The sequence below is a fragment of the Artemia franciscana genome, chromosome 18, assembly GCF_032884065.1.
Source record: "Artemia franciscana chromosome 18, ASM3288406v1, whole genome shotgun sequence".
NCBI classification, from domain to species: Eukaryota; Metazoa; Arthropoda; class Branchiopoda; order Anostraca; family Artemiidae; genus Artemia; species Artemia franciscana.
Window position 1 is genome coordinate 10,772,107 of NC_088880.1, and position 21,311 is coordinate 10,793,417.

The 21,311-nt window shown below is 33.5% G+C and overlaps 1 protein-coding gene across 3 annotated transcripts in view; it reads right to left on the minus strand.

Moving 5' to 3' along the window:
• LOC136038595 (beta-1,4-glucuronyltransferase 1-like) overlaps nt 1–17,198 on the minus strand; it is a 67,758-nt gene extending 50,560 nt beyond the window's left edge. The window contains exons 1-2 of one of the 3 annotated variants that reach the window (XM_065721798.1): nt 17,045–17,198; nt 9,374–10,257 (exon numbers count right to left, since the gene is read on the minus strand). In XM_065721798.1, coding sequence (XP_065577870.1) covers nt 9,374–10,257; nt 17,045–17,065 — 905 coding nt within the window. In that variant the 5' untranslated portion in view covers nt 17,066–17,198. Of the gene's footprint in view, nt 1–9,373; nt 10,258–12,631; nt 12,800–17,044 lie in introns of those variants that run through there. The other 2 variants (XM_065721799.1, XM_065721800.1) reach the window with 2 other exon arrangements.
• Nucleotides 17,199–21,311: the final 4,113 nt, after the last annotated feature.

Consider the following 21,311-nt stretch of genomic DNA (forward strand, 5'->3'; position numbering starts at 1 on the left):
AATCACGACCGGGACACAGGGAATATAAATGACAACCGGGACACAGGGACACAACTACAATGGGGACGCTGGGGGCAACAGGCGGGATATATAAATGACGACCGGGACACAGGGATTGTTCGAATAGAAATTACAGACCGGGACACCGGGACACAAATGACGACCGGGACCCGGGACACAGGGAATATAAATGACGACCGGGACACAGGGGACACAACTACAACGGGGGACACCGGGGGAAACAGGGGGATGTAAATGACGACCGGGACACCGGGACAGGGAATGGTCGATTAGCAATCACCATCAACAAAGCTCAAGGGCAATCATTAGAATCATGAGGTATAGATCTGAATATGCGAATATACAATGTTGTTATATTCGCATGTTTTTACGTAGTTAAAAACATATATTTATATCTATCTCTATTCACAGGTGGGACACAGGGACACAGTAGTTGCGAGTAGCCATTGTAGTTGCGTCCCTATGTCCCACCTGTGAATATAGATATATATATATATATATATATATATATATATATATATATATATATATATATATATATATATATATATATATATATATATATATATATTTATATATATATATATAATATATATATATATATATATATATATCTATATATATATATATATATATATATATATATGTTTTTAACTACGTAAATTCTTTGCTGTCCCATCGTCTGTTCATATAAATAGATTGTCAGGTTTACCGACTCTTGAACATGCAACGCATAATGGTCCATGGGAAAACAATCCGTATTCAGATCTATACCTCATGATTCTATTGATTGCCCTTGAGCTTTGTTGATGGTGATTGCTAATCGACCATTTCCTTTGTTGCCGTCGTCATTTATATATCCCCCTGTGCCCCCCGGCATCCCCGTTTGTAGTTGTGTCCCTGTGTCCGGGTCGTCATTTATATTCCCTGTGTCCCCGTCGTCATTTGTGTCCCGGTGTCCCAGTCTGTGATTTCTATTTGAGTGTCCCGGGGCGTCATTTATATTTGTCAGGATATTGTAGGGCATCGAGCATCGATGAGTTTAAGCAATTCTTTGTCAACTGATTGTTTCGCCTATAAAGAATATTATCTCGAGGTAAGAACTGATCACCGACCACAACGATTGCCACTTTGTTGATAGTTGCGTATCAGGAGGCATCAATTCGATTGCTGTTTTTAAGCAGAAGCACTAAATTATTATTTTTGTGGAAAAGATGATATATATAAATATATATATATATATATTTTCTTTTTAGTTTTTTTTGTAGTTTTTACTTTTTTAGATTTTTTCTTCTTTTGTATTAATGCTAAAGCCAAGGTTCAAACCTGGAGCCTCTCGGACCTAGAACCTTATTCATAACGCTTTACCAACTCAGCTACTTCGGCGTGAATACATTCGTTTTGAGCAACTTTACTCGGGTGTTGCCATTGTAGGTTCTTCAGTCATTTTACAATTAGAAATTTCTCTTTCAACGGTCTTCTTACAATTAAAAATTTGTCTTTGAATGGTATTCTTAAATACCTGTGTCCTGGTCATCATTTATATTGCCTGTGTCCCGGTCGTCATTTGTGTCCCGGTATCCCAGTCTGTAATTTCTCCTTGAGTGTCCCGGTCGTTATTTATATTCCCTCTGTCTCGGTCGTCATTTGTGTCCCGGTCTGTAATTTCTCTTTGAGTGTTTTTTTCTTTTTTGTATTTTTTAGTTTTTTACATTTTTTCTTTTTTCAGTTTTCTTTTTCTTCTTTATTTTTCAGCTTCACTATGAAATACATATCGCCGAACCTTTGCTTTTTTAACTAAAATCTGGTAGGCATTGATGACCTTATCCAAGTCAAGATCCCAAACCCAATCATCATCGCTATCATTTTCAGTTTTGATATGTTTTGACTCTCGCTGTCCAGGTGGATCTTCATCTAACTGCGCGGTTTTGCGTTCTTTAGCCTCAAGCCTGTTTCCTTGCTGTTCTTTTGATTCCTCGGCACGCTTTCTTTTCTGACTTTCTCTGTCAGCAGCAAGTTTTTCGGCATAGACTCTTTGAGCATCTTCATCGGCTTTTGCCATTTATATATATATATATATATATATATATATATATATATATATATATATATATATATATATATATATATATATATATATATCTATCTTCTATATATATAAAAATAAGTTGTCTGTCTGTCTGTCTGTGGATGGATCAGGTGACGTCACCTGAAAAAACTGGATCAGGTGACGTCAAAACTGAAAAAACTAAAAAAAGGCAAAAACTACAAAAAAAACTAAAACTAATAAAAAAAATAAAAAAGCTAAAAAACTAAAAAAACTAAAAAGAGGCAAAAACTACAAAAAAAACTAAAAACTAATAAAAAAGCTAAAAAACTAAAAAAACTAAAAAAGGGCAAAAACTACAAAAAAAACTAAAAACTAATAAAAAAAATAAAAAAGCTAAAAAACTAAAAAAACTAAAAAACTAAAAAAAGGTAAAAAACTAAAAAAACTAAAAACTAAAAAAAACTAAAAAAAAAGGAAAAAAACTGAAAAATAAGCTAAAATAAAGGTAAAAACCAATAAAAAAACTAAAAAAAAAACTGAAAAAACTAAAAAAAGGCAAAAACTACAAAAAAAAAACTAAAAACTAATAAAAAAAGTAAAAAAGCTAAAAAACTAAAAAAACTAAAAAAACTAAAAAAAGGTAAAAAACTAAAAAAAAATAAAAAAAAAATAAAAAAAAGGAAAAAACTGAAAAATAAGCTAAAATAAAGGTAAAAACCAATAAAAAACTAAAAAGAAAAAAAGGAAAAAACTAAAAAAAATTTTCATCTAAAAAACTAAAAAAAACTAAAAAAGGTAAAAACTAAAAGAACTAAAAAAGAAAAAAATAAATGACGAAACTCAAAGAGAAAGCGACCAGGACAAAAGGAATGTTCGATTAGCAATCAACAAAGCACCGGGACACAGGGAGTATAAATGACGACCAGGACATAAGTAAAAAAAAAAACTATCTATATATATAAAAATAAGTTGTCTGTGGATCTGTGGATCGTGGATCAGGTGACGTCACCTGAAAAAACTGGATCAGGTGACGTCAAAACTGAAAAAACTAAAAAAAGGCAAAAACTACAAAAAAAACTAAAAACTAATAAAAAAAATAAAAAAGCTAAAAAACTAAAAAAACTAAAAAAAGGCAAAAACTACAAAAAAAACTAAAAACTAATAAAAAAGCTAAAAAAAACTAAAAAAACTAAAAAAAAGGCAAAAACTACAAAAAAAACTAAAAACTAATAAAAAAAATAAAAAAGCTAAAAAACTAAAAAAACTAAAAAAACTAAAAAAAGGTAAAAAACTAAAAAAACTAAAAACTAAAAAAAAACTAAAAAAAAGGAAAAAACTGAAAAATAAGCTAAAATAAAGGTAAAAACCAATAAAAAACTAAAAAAAAAAACTGAAAAAACTAAAAAAAGGCAAAAACTACAAAAAAACTAAAAACTAATAAAAAAAGTAAAAAAGCTAAAAACTAAAAAAAACTAAAAAAACTAAAAAAACTAAAAAAAGGTAAAAAAATAAAAAAATTAAAAAATAAAAAAAACTAAAAAAAAAGGAAAAAACTGAAAAATAAGCTAACATAAAGGTAAAAACCAATAAAAAACTAAAAAGAAAAAAAGGAAAAAACTAAAAAAAATTTTCATCTAAAAAACTAAAAAAACTAAAAAAGGTAAAAACTAAAAGAACTAAAAAAGAAAAAAATAAATGACGACACTCAAAGAGAAAGCGACCAGGACAAAAGGAATGTTCGATTAGCAATCAACAAAGCACCGGGACACAGGGAGTATAAATGACGACCAGGACATAAGTAAAAAAAAAAATTAACTAAAAAAACTAAAAAAAAGGCAAAAACTACAAAAAAAACTAAAAACTAATAAAAAAAATAAAAAAACTAAAAAACTAAAAAACTAAAAAAACTAAAAAAAGGTAAAAAACTAAAAAAACTAAAACTAAAAAAAAACTAAAAAAAGGAAAAAACTGAAAAATAAGCTAAAATAAAGGTAAAAACCAATAAAAAACTAAAAAAAAACTGAAAAAACTAAAAAAAGGCAAAAACTACAAAAAAACTAAAAACTAATAAAAAAAGTAAAAAAGCTAAAAAACTAAAAAAACTAAAAAAACTAAAAAAAGGTAAAAAACTAAAAAAAATAAAAAATAAAAAAAAAATAAAAAAAAAGGAAAAAACTGAAAAATAAGCTAACATAAAGGTAAAAACCAATAAAAAACTAAAAAGAAAAAAAGGAAAAAACTAAAAAAAATTTTCATCTAAAAAACTAAAAAAAACTAAAAAAGGTAAAAACTAAAAGAACTAAAAAAGAAAAAAAATAAATGACGACACTCAAAGAGAAAGCGACCAGGACAAAAGGAATGTTCGATTAGCAATCAACAAAGCACCGGGACACAGGGAGTATAAATGACGACCAGGACATAAGTAAAAAAAAAATTAACAAAACTAAAAAGAAGGTAAAAACTACAAAAAAACTAAAAAGAAAAAAAAAACTAAAAACTAATAAAAAAACTAAAAAATCTAAAAATCTAAATAAACTAAAAAGAAAAAAAAAGGAAAAAATAAAGGAGAAAAACAAAACTAAAAAACGAATGTATATACAGACCGGTACACCGGGATACAAATGACGACCGGGACACAGGGAATATAAATGACGACCGGGACACAGGGACACAACTACAACGGGGACACCGGGGGAAACAGGGGGATATAAATGACGACCGGGACAAAAAAACTAAAAAGAAAAAAAAACTAAAAACTAATAAAAAAACTAAAAAATCTAAAAATCTAAATAAGCTAAAAAGAAAAAAAAAAGGAAAAAAATAAAGGAGAAAAACAAAACTAAAAAACGAATGTATATACAGACCGGGACACCGGGATAAAAATGACGACCGGGACACAGGGAATATAAATGACGACCGGGACACAGGGACACAACTACAACGGGGACACCGGGGGAAACAGGGGGATGTAAATGACGACCGGGACACCGGGAGAGGGAATGGTCGATTAGCAATCACCATCAACAAAGCTCAAGGGCAATCATTAGAATCATGAGGTATAGATCTGAATACAGATTGTTTTCCCATGGACCATTATATGTTGCATGTTCAAGAGTCGGTAAACCTGACAATCTATTTATATGCAAAGACAATGGGACAGCAAAGAATGTTGTATATTCGCAAGTTTTACATAGTTAAAACCATATATATATATATATATATATATATATATATATATATATATATATATATATATATCTATCTATCTATATTCACAGGTGGGACATAGGGACACAACTACAATGGCGCGTAACTATTATGGCGCGTAACGACTTACGCGCGCGGGGGGGCTTGGGGGGGGCGCGAAGCCCCCCCACCAACTAGGTGTTGGGGTGGCGCGAAGCGCCACCCCAACAGCTAGTAATATATAAAAATAAGTTGTCTGTCTGTCTGTCTGTGTGTCAGGTGACGTCATGTTTCTGTGTCGACTGACGTCATGTTTTCGACTGACGAAATTACGAAATTACATTGGGACACAAATGGCGACCAGGACACCAGCACATAGGGAATATAAATGACGACCGGGACACTCAAAGAGAAAGCGACCGGGACACAAGGAATGTTCAATTAGCAATCACCATCAACAAAACACCGTCAACAAACCATCACAAATGACGACCGGGACACAGGGAGTATAAATGACGACCAGGACATAAGTAAAAAAAACTAAAAAAAAAGGTAAAAACTACAAAAAAACTAAAAAACACAAATGACGACCGGGACACAGGGAATATAAATGACGACCGGGACACAGGGACACAACTACAACGGGGACGCCGGGGGGCACAGGGGGATATATAAATGACGATGGGGACACAGAGAATGTTCGATTAGCAATCACCATCAACAAAGCTCAAGGGCAATCATTAGAATCATGAGGTATAACTAAAAAAACTAAAAAAAAGGCAGAAAACTAAAACCTAACGAATGTATATACAGACTGGGACACCGGGACACGAATGACGACCGGGACACCGGGACACAAGGAATATCAATGACGCCCGGGACCCTCAAAGAGAAATCACAGACTGGAACACCGGGACACAAATGACGACCGGGACACAGGGAATATAAATGACGACCGGGACACAGGGACATAACTACAAAGGGGACGCCGGGGTGCACAGGGGGATATATAAATGACGATGGCGACTCAGGGAATGGTCGATTAGCAATCACCATCAACAAAGCTCAAGGGCAATCATTAGAATCATGAGGTATAGATCTGAATACGGATTGTTTTCCCATGGACCATTATATGTTGCATGTTCAAGAGTCGGTAAACCTGACAATCTATTTATATGCACAGACAATGGGACAGCAAAGAATGTTGTATATTCGCAAGTTTTACGTAGTTAAAAACATATATATATATATATATACTAGCTGTTGGGGTGGCGCTTCGCGCCACCCCAACACCTAGTTGCTGGGGGCGCTTCGCGCCCCCCCAAGCCCCCCCGCGCGCGTAAGTCGTTACGCGCCATATTAGTTACGCGCCATTGTAGTTGTGTCCCTATGTCCCACCTGTGAATATAGATAGATATATATATATATATATATATATATATATATATATATATATATATATATATATATATATATATATATATATATATATGTTTTTAACTACGTAAAACTTGCGAATATACAACATTCTTTGCTGTCCCATTGTCTGTGCATATAAATAGATTGTCAGGTTTACCGACTCTTGAACATGCAACATATAATGGTCCATGGGAAAACAATCCGTATTCAGATCTATACCTCATGATTCTAATGATTGCCCTTGAGCTTTGTTGATGGTGATTGCTAATCGACCATTCCCTGAGTCGCCATCGTCATTTATATATCCCCCTGTGCACCCCGGCGTCCCCTTTGTAGTTATGTCCCTGTGTCCCCGTCGTCATTTATATTCCCTGTGTCCCGGTCGTCATTTGTGTCCCGGTGTTCCAGTCTGTGATTTCTCTTTGAGTGTCCCGGGCGTCATTTATATTCCTTGTGTCCCGGTGTCCCGGTCGTCATTTATATCCCCCTGTGCCCCCCGGCGTCCCCATTGTAGTTGTGTCCCTGTGTCCCGGTCGTCATTTATATTCCCTGTGTCCCGGTCGTCATTTGTATCCCGGTGTCCCGGTCTGTATATACATTCGTTTTTTAGTTTTGTTTTTCTCCTTTATTTTTTTCCTTTTTTCTTTTTTTTCTTTTTTAGTAATTTTTTTGTAGTTTTTACCATTTTTTTAGTTTTTTTAGTTTTTTTTTTTTTTACTTATGTCCTGGTCGTCATTTATACTCCCTGTGTCCCGGTCGTCATTTGTGTCTCGGTGCTTTGTTGACTGCTAATTTATATTATATTTATATTTATATTTTTTATATTTATTAATATTTTTTTAGTTTTCTTTTTCTCTTATTTTTCAGTTTTTTCCTTTTTTTAGTTTTTTCTTTTTTAGTTTTTAGTTTTTTTTTTGTTTTTTACCTTTTTTTAGTTTTTTTAGTTTTTTTAGTTTTTTAGCTTTTTTAGTTTTTTTTATTAGTTTTTAGTTTTTTTTAGTTTTTGCCTTTTTTTAGTTTTTCAGTTTTTTTTAGTTTTTAGTTTTTTACCTTTTTTTAGTTTTTTTTAGTTTTTTAGCTTTTTTAGTTTTTTTTCTTTTTAGTTTTTTTTGTAGTTTTTACCTTTTTTAGTTTTTTTTCTTCTTTTGTATTAGTGTGAAATAATTCAGACGTCATATGCGGACAAACACGACGTCACTCGACAGACAGACAGACAGACATAACCCACAAACAACTTATTTTTATATATATTTATTCATATTTTTTTAGTTTTCTTTTTCTCTTTTATTTTTCAGTTTTTTCCTTTTTTTTAGTTTTTTTCTTTTTTAGTTTTTAGTTTTTTTTAGTTTTTTACCTTTTTTTAGTTTTTTTTAGTTTTTTTTAGTTTTTTAGCTTTTTTAGTTTTTTTATTAGTTTTTATTTTTTTTTGTAGTTTTTGCCTTTTTTTATTTTTTTCAGTTTTTTTTTAGTTATTAGATTTTTACCTTTTTTTAGTTTTTTTTAGTTTTTTAGCTTTTTTAGTTTTTTTTCTTTTTAGTTTTTTTTGTAGTTTTTACCTTTTTTAGTTTTTTTCTTCTTTTGTATTAGTGTGAAATAATTCAGACGTCATATGCGGACAAACATGACGTCACCTGATCCATCCACAGATCCACACACAGACAACTTATTTTTATATATATATATATATATATATATATATATATATATATATATATATATATATATATATATATATATATATATATATATATATATATATATATTCACAGGTGGGACCTAGGGACACAACTACAATGGTGCGTAACTAATATGGCGCGTAACGACTTACGCGCACGGGGGGGCTTGGGGGGGGCGCGAAGCGCCCCCACCAACTAGGTGTTGGGGTGGCGCGAAGCGCCACCCCAACAGCTAGTATATATATATATATATATATATGTTGTTAACTACGTAAAACTTGCGAATATACAAAATTTCTTCGCTGTCCCATTGTCCTTGCATATAAATAGATTGTCAGGTTTACCAACATATAATTGTCCATAGGAAGAACAATCCGTATTCAGATCTATACCTCTCGATTCTAGTGATTGCCCTTGAGCTTTGTTGATGGTGATGGCTAATCGAGGACACCGGGACACAAATGACGACCGAGACACAGGGAATATAAATGACGACCGGGACACTCAAATAAAAATTACAGAATGGGACACCGGGACACAAATGACGACTGGAACACAGAGAATTGTCGACTGGGACACAGGGACAACCACAACGGGGACACCGGGGGCACAGGGGGATATATAAATGACTACGGGGATACAGAGAATGTTTGATTAGCAATCACCATCAACAAAGTTCAAGGGCAATCATTAGAAAAATGCAGTATAGATCTGAATACGGATTGTTCTTCCCATGGACAATTATATGTTGCATGTTCAAGAGTCGGTAAACCTGACAATCTATTTATATGCACAAACAATGGGACAGCGAATAATGTTGTATACTCGCAAGTTTAACGTAGTTAAAAACATATTTATATATCTATCTATATTCACAGATGGGACACAGGGACACAACTACAATGGCGCGTAACTAATATGGCTCGTAACGACTTACGCGCTCGCAGGGGCTTGGGGGGGTGCGAAGCGCCATGGCTTCTGACAGTCTAAAGTACTCTAGTGAGATAATCTAATTACATACCTGGAAAAGTTTGTTGCATATTGGTTGTGTATGAATACTTTTTCATGAAAAGGCCTTGCGCGTCCTTTGCTTTCTAAAGTCAGAAGCTCAGATTTACTTTTTGGAAAGATAGCTTGATCATCAAGCTCAAACGTTGGTAATACAAACACACACTTAATACACTCTCTACTTTCCTTTCTCTTCAAGAAGGTTTCTAACTGACCTTCTGCATTTTTTGAAGGTATAACGTCAATATCACTTGTGATTACATACGATGTACCACATCCTTTACGTGCTACGTTTCTCATATGATTTTGAGGAACGCCTTTATTTGCTACTGTCTTAGCCCTAAATTTCATAAATGCCTTCATAACAGTTGTAGGGTTTGAACACTGAATTATAGGAGGCTCTGAGCTCAAATAACTTGAAACTCTTGAATAAATGTCTCCATGTCTTACTAAAGGCTTTATTAAATGAACACTTACATTTGCCATAATCTCTGAATGACATACATATAAATAATTTAAATAGGACTTGAATAATTGTTCTTCTGAATCTTTTAGGTAAATTGCTAGAGACACTAAGCCACCCCAGTGTGTAACTACCTGTGGCAGCCAATGTAACTTATCAGGTGTTGATAGGGTTGCCAAGCACACTATTTTTTCTTGTGATAACTGCCAAAAGTTATCTCCAACAAAAAGTGAGTCAAAAATAATATGTTGTCTGTTTTGGTCCAAACGTCCGACCCGAGGAGTATCTTCATACTTACAAATTGTTGTTGTGTTGTGTGTATCTAGGTAGTCTGGCAAAGGTGTTGGGGTATTCACTTTCATAAGAAGGGTGATGTTGGAAGTAGTAAGGAGTATCACACTTAATAGTCCTAAGAACCACGGTTTGCTACAAACCTAAAATGAAAGATATGTACGTAACGATCGCATAAAGTACGCCTATTTACCTATCATATAGTGACCAGGGTAAAATCTTGATTAGCGTCCCCTATAAAATTTTTTTCATTTTTTAACAAGTTATTTTCAATTTATTAATCAATTACTAGTTTATGTTTGATTGTTTTTCAATTTATCATATAATATTAAATCAATTTATTATTTAGATTATTTAAATCAACTATTCTTCAATTTAGTTATTATTAATTATTTAATTTGAGTATTTTCAATATTATTATTTGATTATTTTCTTTTTTTATTTTGTTTTTATTTTATGAATTAATTAATGATTTATTAAGTCTTTTTAATTATTAGCTGCATCCCTACTTTATTTGAATAATAATAGGGATTTAAAATACGATTATAACCGTTAAATTATTTGTTTGAAATTTTGTGCCCCTAAAATTTATGCACCTGAGACAAATTCTCCCTCTGCCAACCCACCTCTTCCACACCCATACAATCTTCTGTATCTATATAATTCAGTATATTTAATTAAAATAGGAAGAATTTATATGGAGTTTTGTGAATACCTACTTTTGCTCACAACTGGGGGGATCATGATGAAACTCAGCAAAAATAGGGGTATGAAATTTTTTTACTGTAAGGAAGGGCCATATATTCTTTCTCTGTTTTTCACAAAAGAACATATGCTAGAACAAATAAATTTTCAAATGGGGACAAATCCATTTATTTAGATAGTGAAAAAACAGGTACGATATTTCGATCACATTTACAGCGACCGTCATCAGTAGAAATACTAAAATAATCGAATTGAAACTAGCATATTTATCCATAACAGAATAAATAACTTTTTGGTTAATAAATAACCGGATTATTCATTCAATTATTTTCAGGGAGAGTTCAATGAAAAAATTCATTAAAAGTCTTGATATAAATATCCTTCTTTAATCTTGCCCAAATGTAAAACAAAAAAATTCCAATAAAGGCGACAATGCCTTCCGTGTCTTCTAATTGCAAACGAAATGTTGATTTTATAGTTTTATACTTGGTTATCTCATTTCCCCATACATACATTGTATTTTCAACACACTACCTTAAACTAGGTATTCTTTTCTTAGTGAACTTAGAACTCTTTTCTTAGAGAACTCTTTTCTTAGATCACACTGCTGTTCTACGACGAACAAATAAATTTTCAAATGGGGATATATCCATTTATTTCGACAGAGAATTAACATGTTGCTGGAGATATCAGACAGTTAGATAAATGGAATAATTCTCTGTTTTTCCACTGCCTTAATAAATGGTTTCATCCACATTTGACAGATTGTTTGTTCAACCCCAATACGAGTTTTGTTCATTTTTATAATACTTTAAAAATACTTTTGATTCCAATTCAACGGCCATTGTGTCTGAAAACTGGTCTTTAAAAGAATTGGGACGAAAAATCAAATTTTCATTCGGAAGCAGTTTGTATAGATGGGAAGAAAGGATGTTTGCATGGTATGGCTTGCTGGTATGGCATGACACATGGTAATGGTATGGCACATGGTAATGGATGGCATACTGTTAACCAACAAGAGTTATCCCAGTAAAGCCTAATCTGTTTGGAAATATTGCATAATTTCTTGTCGAACAGCTTTCTGATTTTTTTTTCCTTTCGAACCTTCATAAGAATCAAAGTTTGCAAATCGAAAAAATTGTTTATCAGTCAAAAGTTTCTTTATTATTCACCAGTATTACTGAATAGTTGATTCGTGATAAAAATATTGCTACCAGTGAAAAGTGAAAAAGTGAAATAAAATGTGGGCAATGGGCTACCAGCTTTAAGACTTCGGGCTTACACCCAAGTGACTTCGGTTGTCGACTTATGTTCTCCCTTGATGGTGGGGAATGCATAATATCCACGTGGTTGAACATATTTTGAAATATCAGCCATCCACAAACAATGCGCATTACACGAATAAAGTGTACTATGAGCACTGAAAATGCAAATTCTCTGGACTAGGATAAAAACAAAAGTGGAGATTAGGTTTTGAACCAGAGTAAGTAAAAGACAGCACCGTCAATTAGAGGAAAGGGATGGGCATGTACCTCCCTTAGATCTTTTGTCCCTTCTTTTCTCTAGTTTTCTCAAGAATTGAAAAATGCTATCATTGAAGAAAAGCGAGAAATCTGCCTCCCTCTTAGATTTCAGAAAACACGATTTACCCCATAATTTGGCAGTTTTACGGGCGTCACCAATCTATATGGTGGTATCAAACTACATTTGGTGAATTTGACTCTTAGCAAAAGAATGCGAGGAATATGTTTTGATCTCTGAAAGTCAATTAGATTACAAAAGTATAATCGACAAATATTGAAGCATGATTACATTCTGTTGAAAAATTATTGAAGTGAATGAAAGTAATATCTATTCCTTTTATCCAATTGTCTGATATCTCCAACATCAAAATACCTGACGCTTCATAGCATAAGAATTATTCTAATGTAAATCCCTTAATCACATGACTTTGGAGAACAAGGCTAGGAAACTAAGGTCCTTATTGATCAGGGGAGAGAAATAAACAGATTCTCTTGCGCAGATTAGTTGAGTGAAAACTTAACAAAAATCGGACTGATGTGATTTAAGGTCAAAGTGCTAGGTGCACTCTACCGATGCACTGCCTATTCACAGAAAAGTGAAGCAACGCAGAAATTATGTGGCCGCTTATAAACTGCCAGATGTCTCCCAAGAATGAGAGCTGAGAGTTTAGTGTTACCTCAGTTTTTCATTACATTTCGCTCATCAGTTCTGTTCTATTCAGTGCTTCCACTTTTGGGTTCTCTTGCCTTTGCAAGTTCATTGGCAGGCTACAAGATTTAATTGACAAACTTTGTTTCGTGTATTAGAGAGAGAGAGAGAGACTTGTATTCTTAAAACGACTTTCACAGCGCGTGGCACCGATTTAGCGCTTTACGTCAGGTATTACAATCAGATAAAACTTGTCAAATACAAAAAGGGGTCTAATAAAAGATTCCTAAAAAAGTGATAAATAAAATAAATAAAAATTCAAATAAAAAAAAAAGGATCTGTATCACACAGTGTGATACAGACAATTGTCATATTAAAAAAAACAATCATCAACTAAAAAACTAAGTCAATACAATAATACAACAAATATTATATATATGTATGTATTTTTTAAGCTTTATTCTTATGAATATACTTAATTAACTAAAATACCAGAATTTTTAGAGACTTCCCCAAATTCTCACAGAAATGGAGCAACAAAAGGCTTGACCCTAAAAGCGTCAAAGCTTTAAATCCGATCTTGCCAGCTTGAGAAAAATCTCGAAAATGGAGCAACAAAATGCTTGACCCATCAGAGTGAGTAAAGGTCTTTTGAAATTTGAAAATAGGAAAGTTTGTTTCCCTCTCCGTATACTAAATTTGACTAAAGATTAAAAGACAGGGCATTAAAACAAAATAGTCAAGTAGGGAAGATGCTTTGAAAATATGCTTTGAAAATATAAGCTCCTCAAACCCTGTTTTTATAATTTAAACAGTCCACTAATATTTTCAATCGCCTATGGATTATCTTGGGCACCCGTGTGACTGATAGTATCTCTAACAATAAGCTGTAAGAAAGAACACAAACATGGTTTGGTCCAGTTTCCTAGGGCTATAGTTGGAAAAGATTGCATTGGCTAGGATACCTTCTGCCAATTATGAATGTCAGATTGTCAAAGATCATCCTTGTTGGCTAAGCACTTAGGTCAAAACGAAAAGTATTCGTCACCGAATGCGATAGAAGGATGTCATTAGGAGAGACTCGGGGGAAATGGGGACTTCTTAGGAGGGTGTAAAAAGGGAGGATTTAAACAGAGGGGGATGGAGGAGGAGTGTGCTTAGCGGCGATAACCTCAAGTAGCTTGGTGTTTAGTTGTTATTATTATTATTATTTTATTGTTTACTAACCTGACACAAGTTCGGCGTTAAGCTAACAAAGAACACGGCTCATTTATATATTTAGGCTTTTTCCAGCAAGTGTGATTGTGGCAGTGTATGATCCTTTAGTCTGGGTTGCAGGAGAGACTTCCAAAATAGTGTCAGGTCAGCATTAAGTAGAAAATCATTAGCAGGCCAATTTCGCCTGACAACCTTTACTAGGTGCTGAGTACTTGCGTAACAGCTGTATTTTTGAACTAGTACCTTCATTTTGGAACTACTTGTTGATGGGATCAAACAGTTCGTTGTAACAAACTGTAGTAAGGAGCGACCCGGCTCAATAGTAACCAAAACTCTAAATAATGGAATTTTTTATACCAATAGCTACATCAAAAGAATTGCATTTTAATGCTGGTTTTAAATATATAAGTTACATCAAGTTTAATCTTACCCATCAAAAGTTACGAGCCTAATTAAATTTGCCCTATTTTAGAAAATAGGAGGAAACAACCCCTAAAAGTCATAGAATTAACGAAAATCCCACCATCAGATTCAGCGTACCAGAGAACCCTATTATAAAAGTTTCATGCCCCTATCTACAAAAATGTGGAATTTTGTATTTTTTGCCAGAAGGCAGATCACGGAAGCGTGTTTATTTGTTTGTTTGTTATTGTTTTTTCCCAGGGGTGATCGTATCGACCCAGTGGTCCTAGAATCTTGCGAGAGGGCTCATTCTAACGGAAATGAAAATTTCTAGTGCCCTTTTTAAGTAACCAAAAACAATGGAGGGCACCTAGACCCCCTCCCACGCTAATTATTTCCCACAGTCACCGGACCAAAATTCTGAGATAGCCATTTTATTGAGCGTAGTCGAAAAACCTTATAACTATGTCTTTGTTCCCGTGGGAGGGGGTACAAGTTACAAACTTTGACCAGTGCTTACATATAGTAATGGCTATTTGGAAATATACAAACGTTTTCGGGGGGGATTTTTCGGTTGGGTGGGGGGGGTTGAGAAGAGGGGAAATGCTGGGGAACTTTCCTTTGAGGAATTTATCATGGGAGAAGAAAATTTCCATGAAGGGAGCGCAGGATTTTCTAGCATTATTTAAAAAAAAATGAAAAAGTTTTTTCAACTGAAAGTAAGGAGCAGAATTAAAACTTAAAACAAACAGAAATTATTACTCATATGATGTCTTCACGTCCTCCTAATATCTCGCTCTTTACGCTAAAGCATTTTTAGGAATTTCAACTATTTATTCTACGGCTTTTGTGATTCAGGGGGTCATTCTTAAGAAACTGGGACAAAATTTAAGCTTTAATGTAAAGAGCGAGGTACTGACGAGGGGATGAACCCCCTCATATACGTAATAGAACCATGAGAATACAGAAAACGTTACGCAAGCTAATTTATGAATTATGTATATATTTTACTAACAAAAACATTTGTATAAAATTAAAAGTTCTTGTTGCCTTTCTAAGTAACCAAAAAATAGGAGGGCAACTAGGCCTGCTCCTCCGCTCCTTTTTTAATCAAAATCATTCGATCAAAACTATGAGTAAGCCATTTAGCCAAAAAAAATAAATATGCATATTTCGTTTCAATTATTCATCTGCGGAGAGCCAAAATCAAACATGCATTGATTCAAAAACGTTCAGAAATTAAATAACTTAAAACTAACAGAAATTACTTCGTATATGAAAGGGGCTGCTTCCTCATCAACGACTCGCTCTTTACGCTAAAGTTTTTTACTGTTTTAAAAAGTAGAGTTAAGAGAAAGAGTCAAACTTTAGCGTAAAGAGCGAGGCGTGGATGAGGAAGCAGCCCCTTTCATATACGAAGTAATTTCTGTTCGTTTTAAGTTTTAATGTTGCTCCTTACTTTCCGTTAGAAAAACTTGTTTTTTATTTAATATCGAATTAAAGCTATATGTTGAATCTTCCAAATGCAGCGAGCATTCCGCAGATAGAAGAGATGTGGTTGAGTCTAGAAAAAGAGATTTGATAAGGGACAAGTGATATGTCCAAGGCCTCTGAGACATGGTTCAACAGACTAACTTCATTTGTGCCTCTAACTTCCCTTGTGAAAGGGGGCCTCCCTTGCGCACCTTTTTTGGCAAATTCATTAGAACTGGAAGTGTGACTTAGTGTTGAGCATGAGATAACTACGCTATGATTTTAATAGATTACGTACAAAATGTACATGTCTGGTTGGAAATGAATTGCCAACAAGGAAGTAGAAAAAACACTTCTGTACATATTCTATTTATTTTTTGGTAATAAATGTAATCAAGGCCGTATCCAGGGGGTGGGGGTTAAGGGGTTGACCCCCCCCCCCGAATGTTTGTCCGACTTGTAAAAACGTAATAAAAATAAATACAAACAAATTTTGATCCATTTGTGAAGTTTTTTTTGTACCTCCCACCCCCCTGAAAAATATCCTGGATAAGGCCCTCACTGTAATACTGTAATAATAACTGTTAATATTTTATTATAAATGAAAGTTTCTTAGTCAAAAACCTTTAACATAAATTGCAGTAGGCTGTTAAAATGTAGCTTGTTCGTATTTTCTAGAGAAAGAAAGGGCTAAAGGAAAAACTGGTCGTACCAGAATCTGGTGGGAAGAGTTTATTAATAAATGACTAAAAGGAAATTGGAAATCCCTCGGGAAGGAAGAGGTGGATGAATAGCAATTCTTTGAGCAAGCTAGAATGCAAGTGAGGCATGCGCAGTTGTTTTTGGCCTTTGAGAGCTTACTGATGCAACAAGTTGTTAGTAGAAGCAATAGTAGTACTATCGTAAATAAATTTATTTTGATATTAAAAACGTTAACAATTTCCTAAGGATTTAACTTACCTTTATAACATTATACTTCATTTGCTATCTTAGCTAAATCCTGGGTCGTTGAATGAAACGTATGCAAGATTAGTTTTATCTCACGCCTTGAAGATTAATTGTCAAAATAATCCTCAGTACTGATAAGAATATGGAAAGTCCTAGGTGTCAAGAAACTCTATCTGTTTTATTTATTTTTGTTCTTACCATGGTTGCCACCCCTAGTGGAAAATTTTGCTAGGCATATTAAAAAGCAATTTTATTAGTAAATCTAGTAAAACCGATTAAACATATTAAAATTCTGCGACAACCTTGCACATTCATCAAAGATAAAGATTTTTTCTACAAATTTGTAAAGATTATTCGGAAAGCCTGTTCAGTCCTTCATGCTATTCTCTGGACAAAACACCTACTAGAAAGAAACTGCATTTCACATTATTCATTTGGCAGAAGATTTGAAACTACAAAAGGCACATGTAGACATCAAAGTTTGTTAAAGCGTTAAACAAAGGAGGAACAAGCGAAAAAACAAACAACAGGTAAAATAATAGGGAATTCCAAAGAAAATAAAAATGGTCAAGCCTCAAATGATTATTTCGGCTCAGTATCCTGGAGCCGTCCTCAACAAAAAATGTATATAAATAAACGAAGACTTACAATAAAACGCGATACTTAAAATAAAATAAAAACAGTCCCAAAATCTCTACAAATTTGTAAAGATTATTCGGAAAGCCTGTTCAGTCCTTCATGCTATTCTCTGGACAAAACACCTACTAGAAAGAAACTGCATTTCACATTATTCATTTGGCAGAAGATTTGAAACTACAAAAGGCACATGTAGACATCAAAGTTTGTTAAAGCGTTAAACAAAGGAGGAACAAGCGAAAAAACAAACAACAGGTAAAATAATAGGGAATTCCAAAGAAAATAAAAATGGTCAAGCCTCAAATGATTATTTCGGCTCAGTATCCTGGAGCCGTCCTCAACAAAAAAATTATATAAATAAACGAAGACTTACAATAAAACGCGATACTTAAATAAAATAAAAAAAGTCCCAAAATCATTACTTTAACGAAGTTCAGCCGGGACTGACAGATAAAACAAAATCAAACGATGCAATTTATTCAGGTAAAATTTATTCAGGTAAAATTTATTCAGGTTTATTCAGAAGATAAAACATATTTTTAAGCACACACGGAGTATGTACTATTTTTCTTGTTTATTTTTGCTTTTGCAAGTCTTAGAGTAAAGACAATCAATACTAAGAGATTTTAAACAAAAAACTGGACCAGAAATGAAAGTCATATAAAATTTAAACAAAAAAAAACTTACATTTTGGGCTACTAGATTTACTATACCATTTCACTTTTCTTTTGCCTACTACATCGAGGAATTGAAGTTTGTCCTTCTCTTCCCTCCCCCCACAACCATCACGCTGTTTGTTGCCTTCAGTCACGTTTGAGTACATAAGAGGATGTCATATTTCAACTTTTTACATTACCAGTGTAGAAGGAAGTCTATGGATATGAAAATCAGTTCTCTCCTTTTCGACAGTCTCACGGTATCGCTATCCACGGCATGCACGTTTTGGTAACATCTAGTAAAATGAAATTCAATCTCGCAAATCTCTTTACCACAATCGAGTATATAATAAGTTGTTAGATTGACAACGTAAATCTATCAATGTAGTTTATTCAATTAAATTCATTTCTTCAACCTATTTAATTAAAGAAGATTTTTTTTTGAAAAGTAAAGAGCCAATTTAAAACGATCAGAAACGAACTCATATAAGATTTCTAACTTAAGATGAACAGAAACTACAGAAAATGAAGAAATACATTTGTTTCAAATTTTCCTCGAAACAGATATACAAGCTCTCTGTGTCACTGAATTTTTGGTATTCGAGATTTTTTTTTTTTTTTTTTTTTTTTTTTTTTTTTTTTTTTTTTTTTTTTTTTTTTTTTTTTTTTTATTCGCCACCGTGGTATAAGAAAAGAAAAAATGTACTGAGTTTTAATGCTCCAGATATAACTGCAAAACCGGCCATATTGCATGAAGAGTTGTCCGATTCTGCTATTTCAAAGTTTTAGCCATTTAATAGGCTTATCTCATGTTTTTCTTCTAGTTGATTGTTTGCTTTAGTTATTGTGTATTTTAGCACTGGTGAAACATTACTCGACCTACTATTTGACTTTTATCTGGTTTGCTCCACATTTTCCCCAAAAAAGAAATCCAAGCTTTCCGCTCCGTGTATCTATTTTCGGTATTTCTGATATTTACTTTATCTGCCACCATAGTATTAGAACATAAAAATTGTGCATAATTTTAATGCTCTAGATATAACTGCAAAACCGGCCATATTGCATGAAGAGTTGTCCGATTCTGCTATTTCAAAGTTTCATCCATTTCATAGTTTTATCCCATGTTTCTGTTCTAGTTGATTGATTTTTGTTTTGGTCTCTTTTTTCTTCTGTAGTTCATTATTCCACTTTTGTTTTGTTGTTCCTAGTGGGTTAAAAGTAAAAAATTGTCATTATTAAAGCCTATAACAAACGGAAATTACAAATGAGCAATGAAGTCAAAATCAAACAATCAGAGAATTACAACAAGTAATTTGGTATTGCCACCTCCTAGTCCCCTCCCATCCCCCAAGAGTCAGGCTTTAATTTGCTGTGCAGCTTCACTTTAGTTTTACCTAGCCACCTGATTGGCCATGAATAACTGTTGTGTTGTTCTTTCCTCAAATCCGTTCAAAAGCTAGTTTCAAGTGTGTTTTAATAAAATTAAATAGATATCCCCAACCAGAAAATGTTTTTCGGCAATTTCGTCTTGATACTTATGAAAGGAATGGATTTTGACGGAATAACGCAGTTATTAAAATCAGCTACATATTATAATAGTGAAAAAAATTGATGGAACAAATTTATTTTCTCAATAAATATATCGATATCAGCTAAAATTTCCAGGAAATATGAGGATTAATTGACTATTTAAAAATAAACTATTGAAAAAAAAAATTTTAAATGGGCTTCGCTGTCAGTAAACTACAATACACTCTAGCTTTTAGGACAGTTTGAGAGTGGGCAACACCAACTTCTTTGCGGTAATTCCAGACAGTTTTAAATTTGACTTTGGTTCTAATTGTAATTTCTGATTTACGTTTTAATTTTTTTTTATTCTAGAAATTTCAGCTGATTTAATCTTGCTTAAATATATTTTTTTTATTGAAAGTAAAGAATACCAAAAAAACTTAAACAAACAGATATTTATCCTGCGTTGGGGCTTTCACCCCATCCCTCTTTCCGTTAACGTTTGACTATTGTGATATTGAAAGCATTTTAGAGTGCAAAAAATATAGCCAATGTAAAGCCCACGACTGTAACAGAGTCGTGGGCTATAAAAAATATAACCCAAGACTCCAAGTCTTTGGTTTGGCTATTGCCTTTAGAAGTGAACTCACGTCCTTATCAAGCCAGAAATCTTGCTCAAGCTTATGCAGCAAAAAAATGTTTTTACCTTCCAATTTGATGCTTTCACTGCAAAAGGTAGGGGCGTATTTTGCCATAGAGCAGGGGGACAACTGCTCTACCTCAGATCCCAACCCCCCCCCCCCCCGATTAAATCTAGTGTCTCCGAAAATCTTATCAAAACCAAGACGGGCCGACATAATTCAAGCATTCACAGAAACAGATCAGTTTTTTAGTAAACCTTTGTCTTTATGGTACTATGTGGCTCATTTTTCGCTTGACTTGGTACCTGCCAAAAGGTCGTATTGTATTATATCAGATTAGCAACGCTTCTTCACTACTGACGTCCTTGCATTGGCCCTACAGTATGTTGCTACAGATGGGTTAGAACCCTCGGTCTCTTAATACCAAGCTAAGATCAAACCCACTTTGCCACCACAAACGTGTTGATTAGCTGTCTTCAAAGGAAGGAACGACAGTACAGTGTAGATCAAGAGGATTACCGTACAATCAAATATACAGTTCCATGCTGGCACTTCCTTAAAGAGCAACTTAGCAAAGGGGTTTTCGCGATTACCTCAGAAGTGTAAAAATGTCAGGTATGAACTTTAGGTGTGCCAGTCGTGAGTTATAAGTTGAGTCGATCACAATGGATTCAAAAGAAAAGTGTCGGTGACAAAACAGGCTTTAACTTCTTTTTTTCTGTTTTTAAACCTTATTTTAAAATCTTCGCGAGTGTATAAGGCTAACTAATGTTTACATTAAAATATAAAATATGAGGTATGATTAGAAATTTTTTAAACTGGGTATGTAATTTTAAA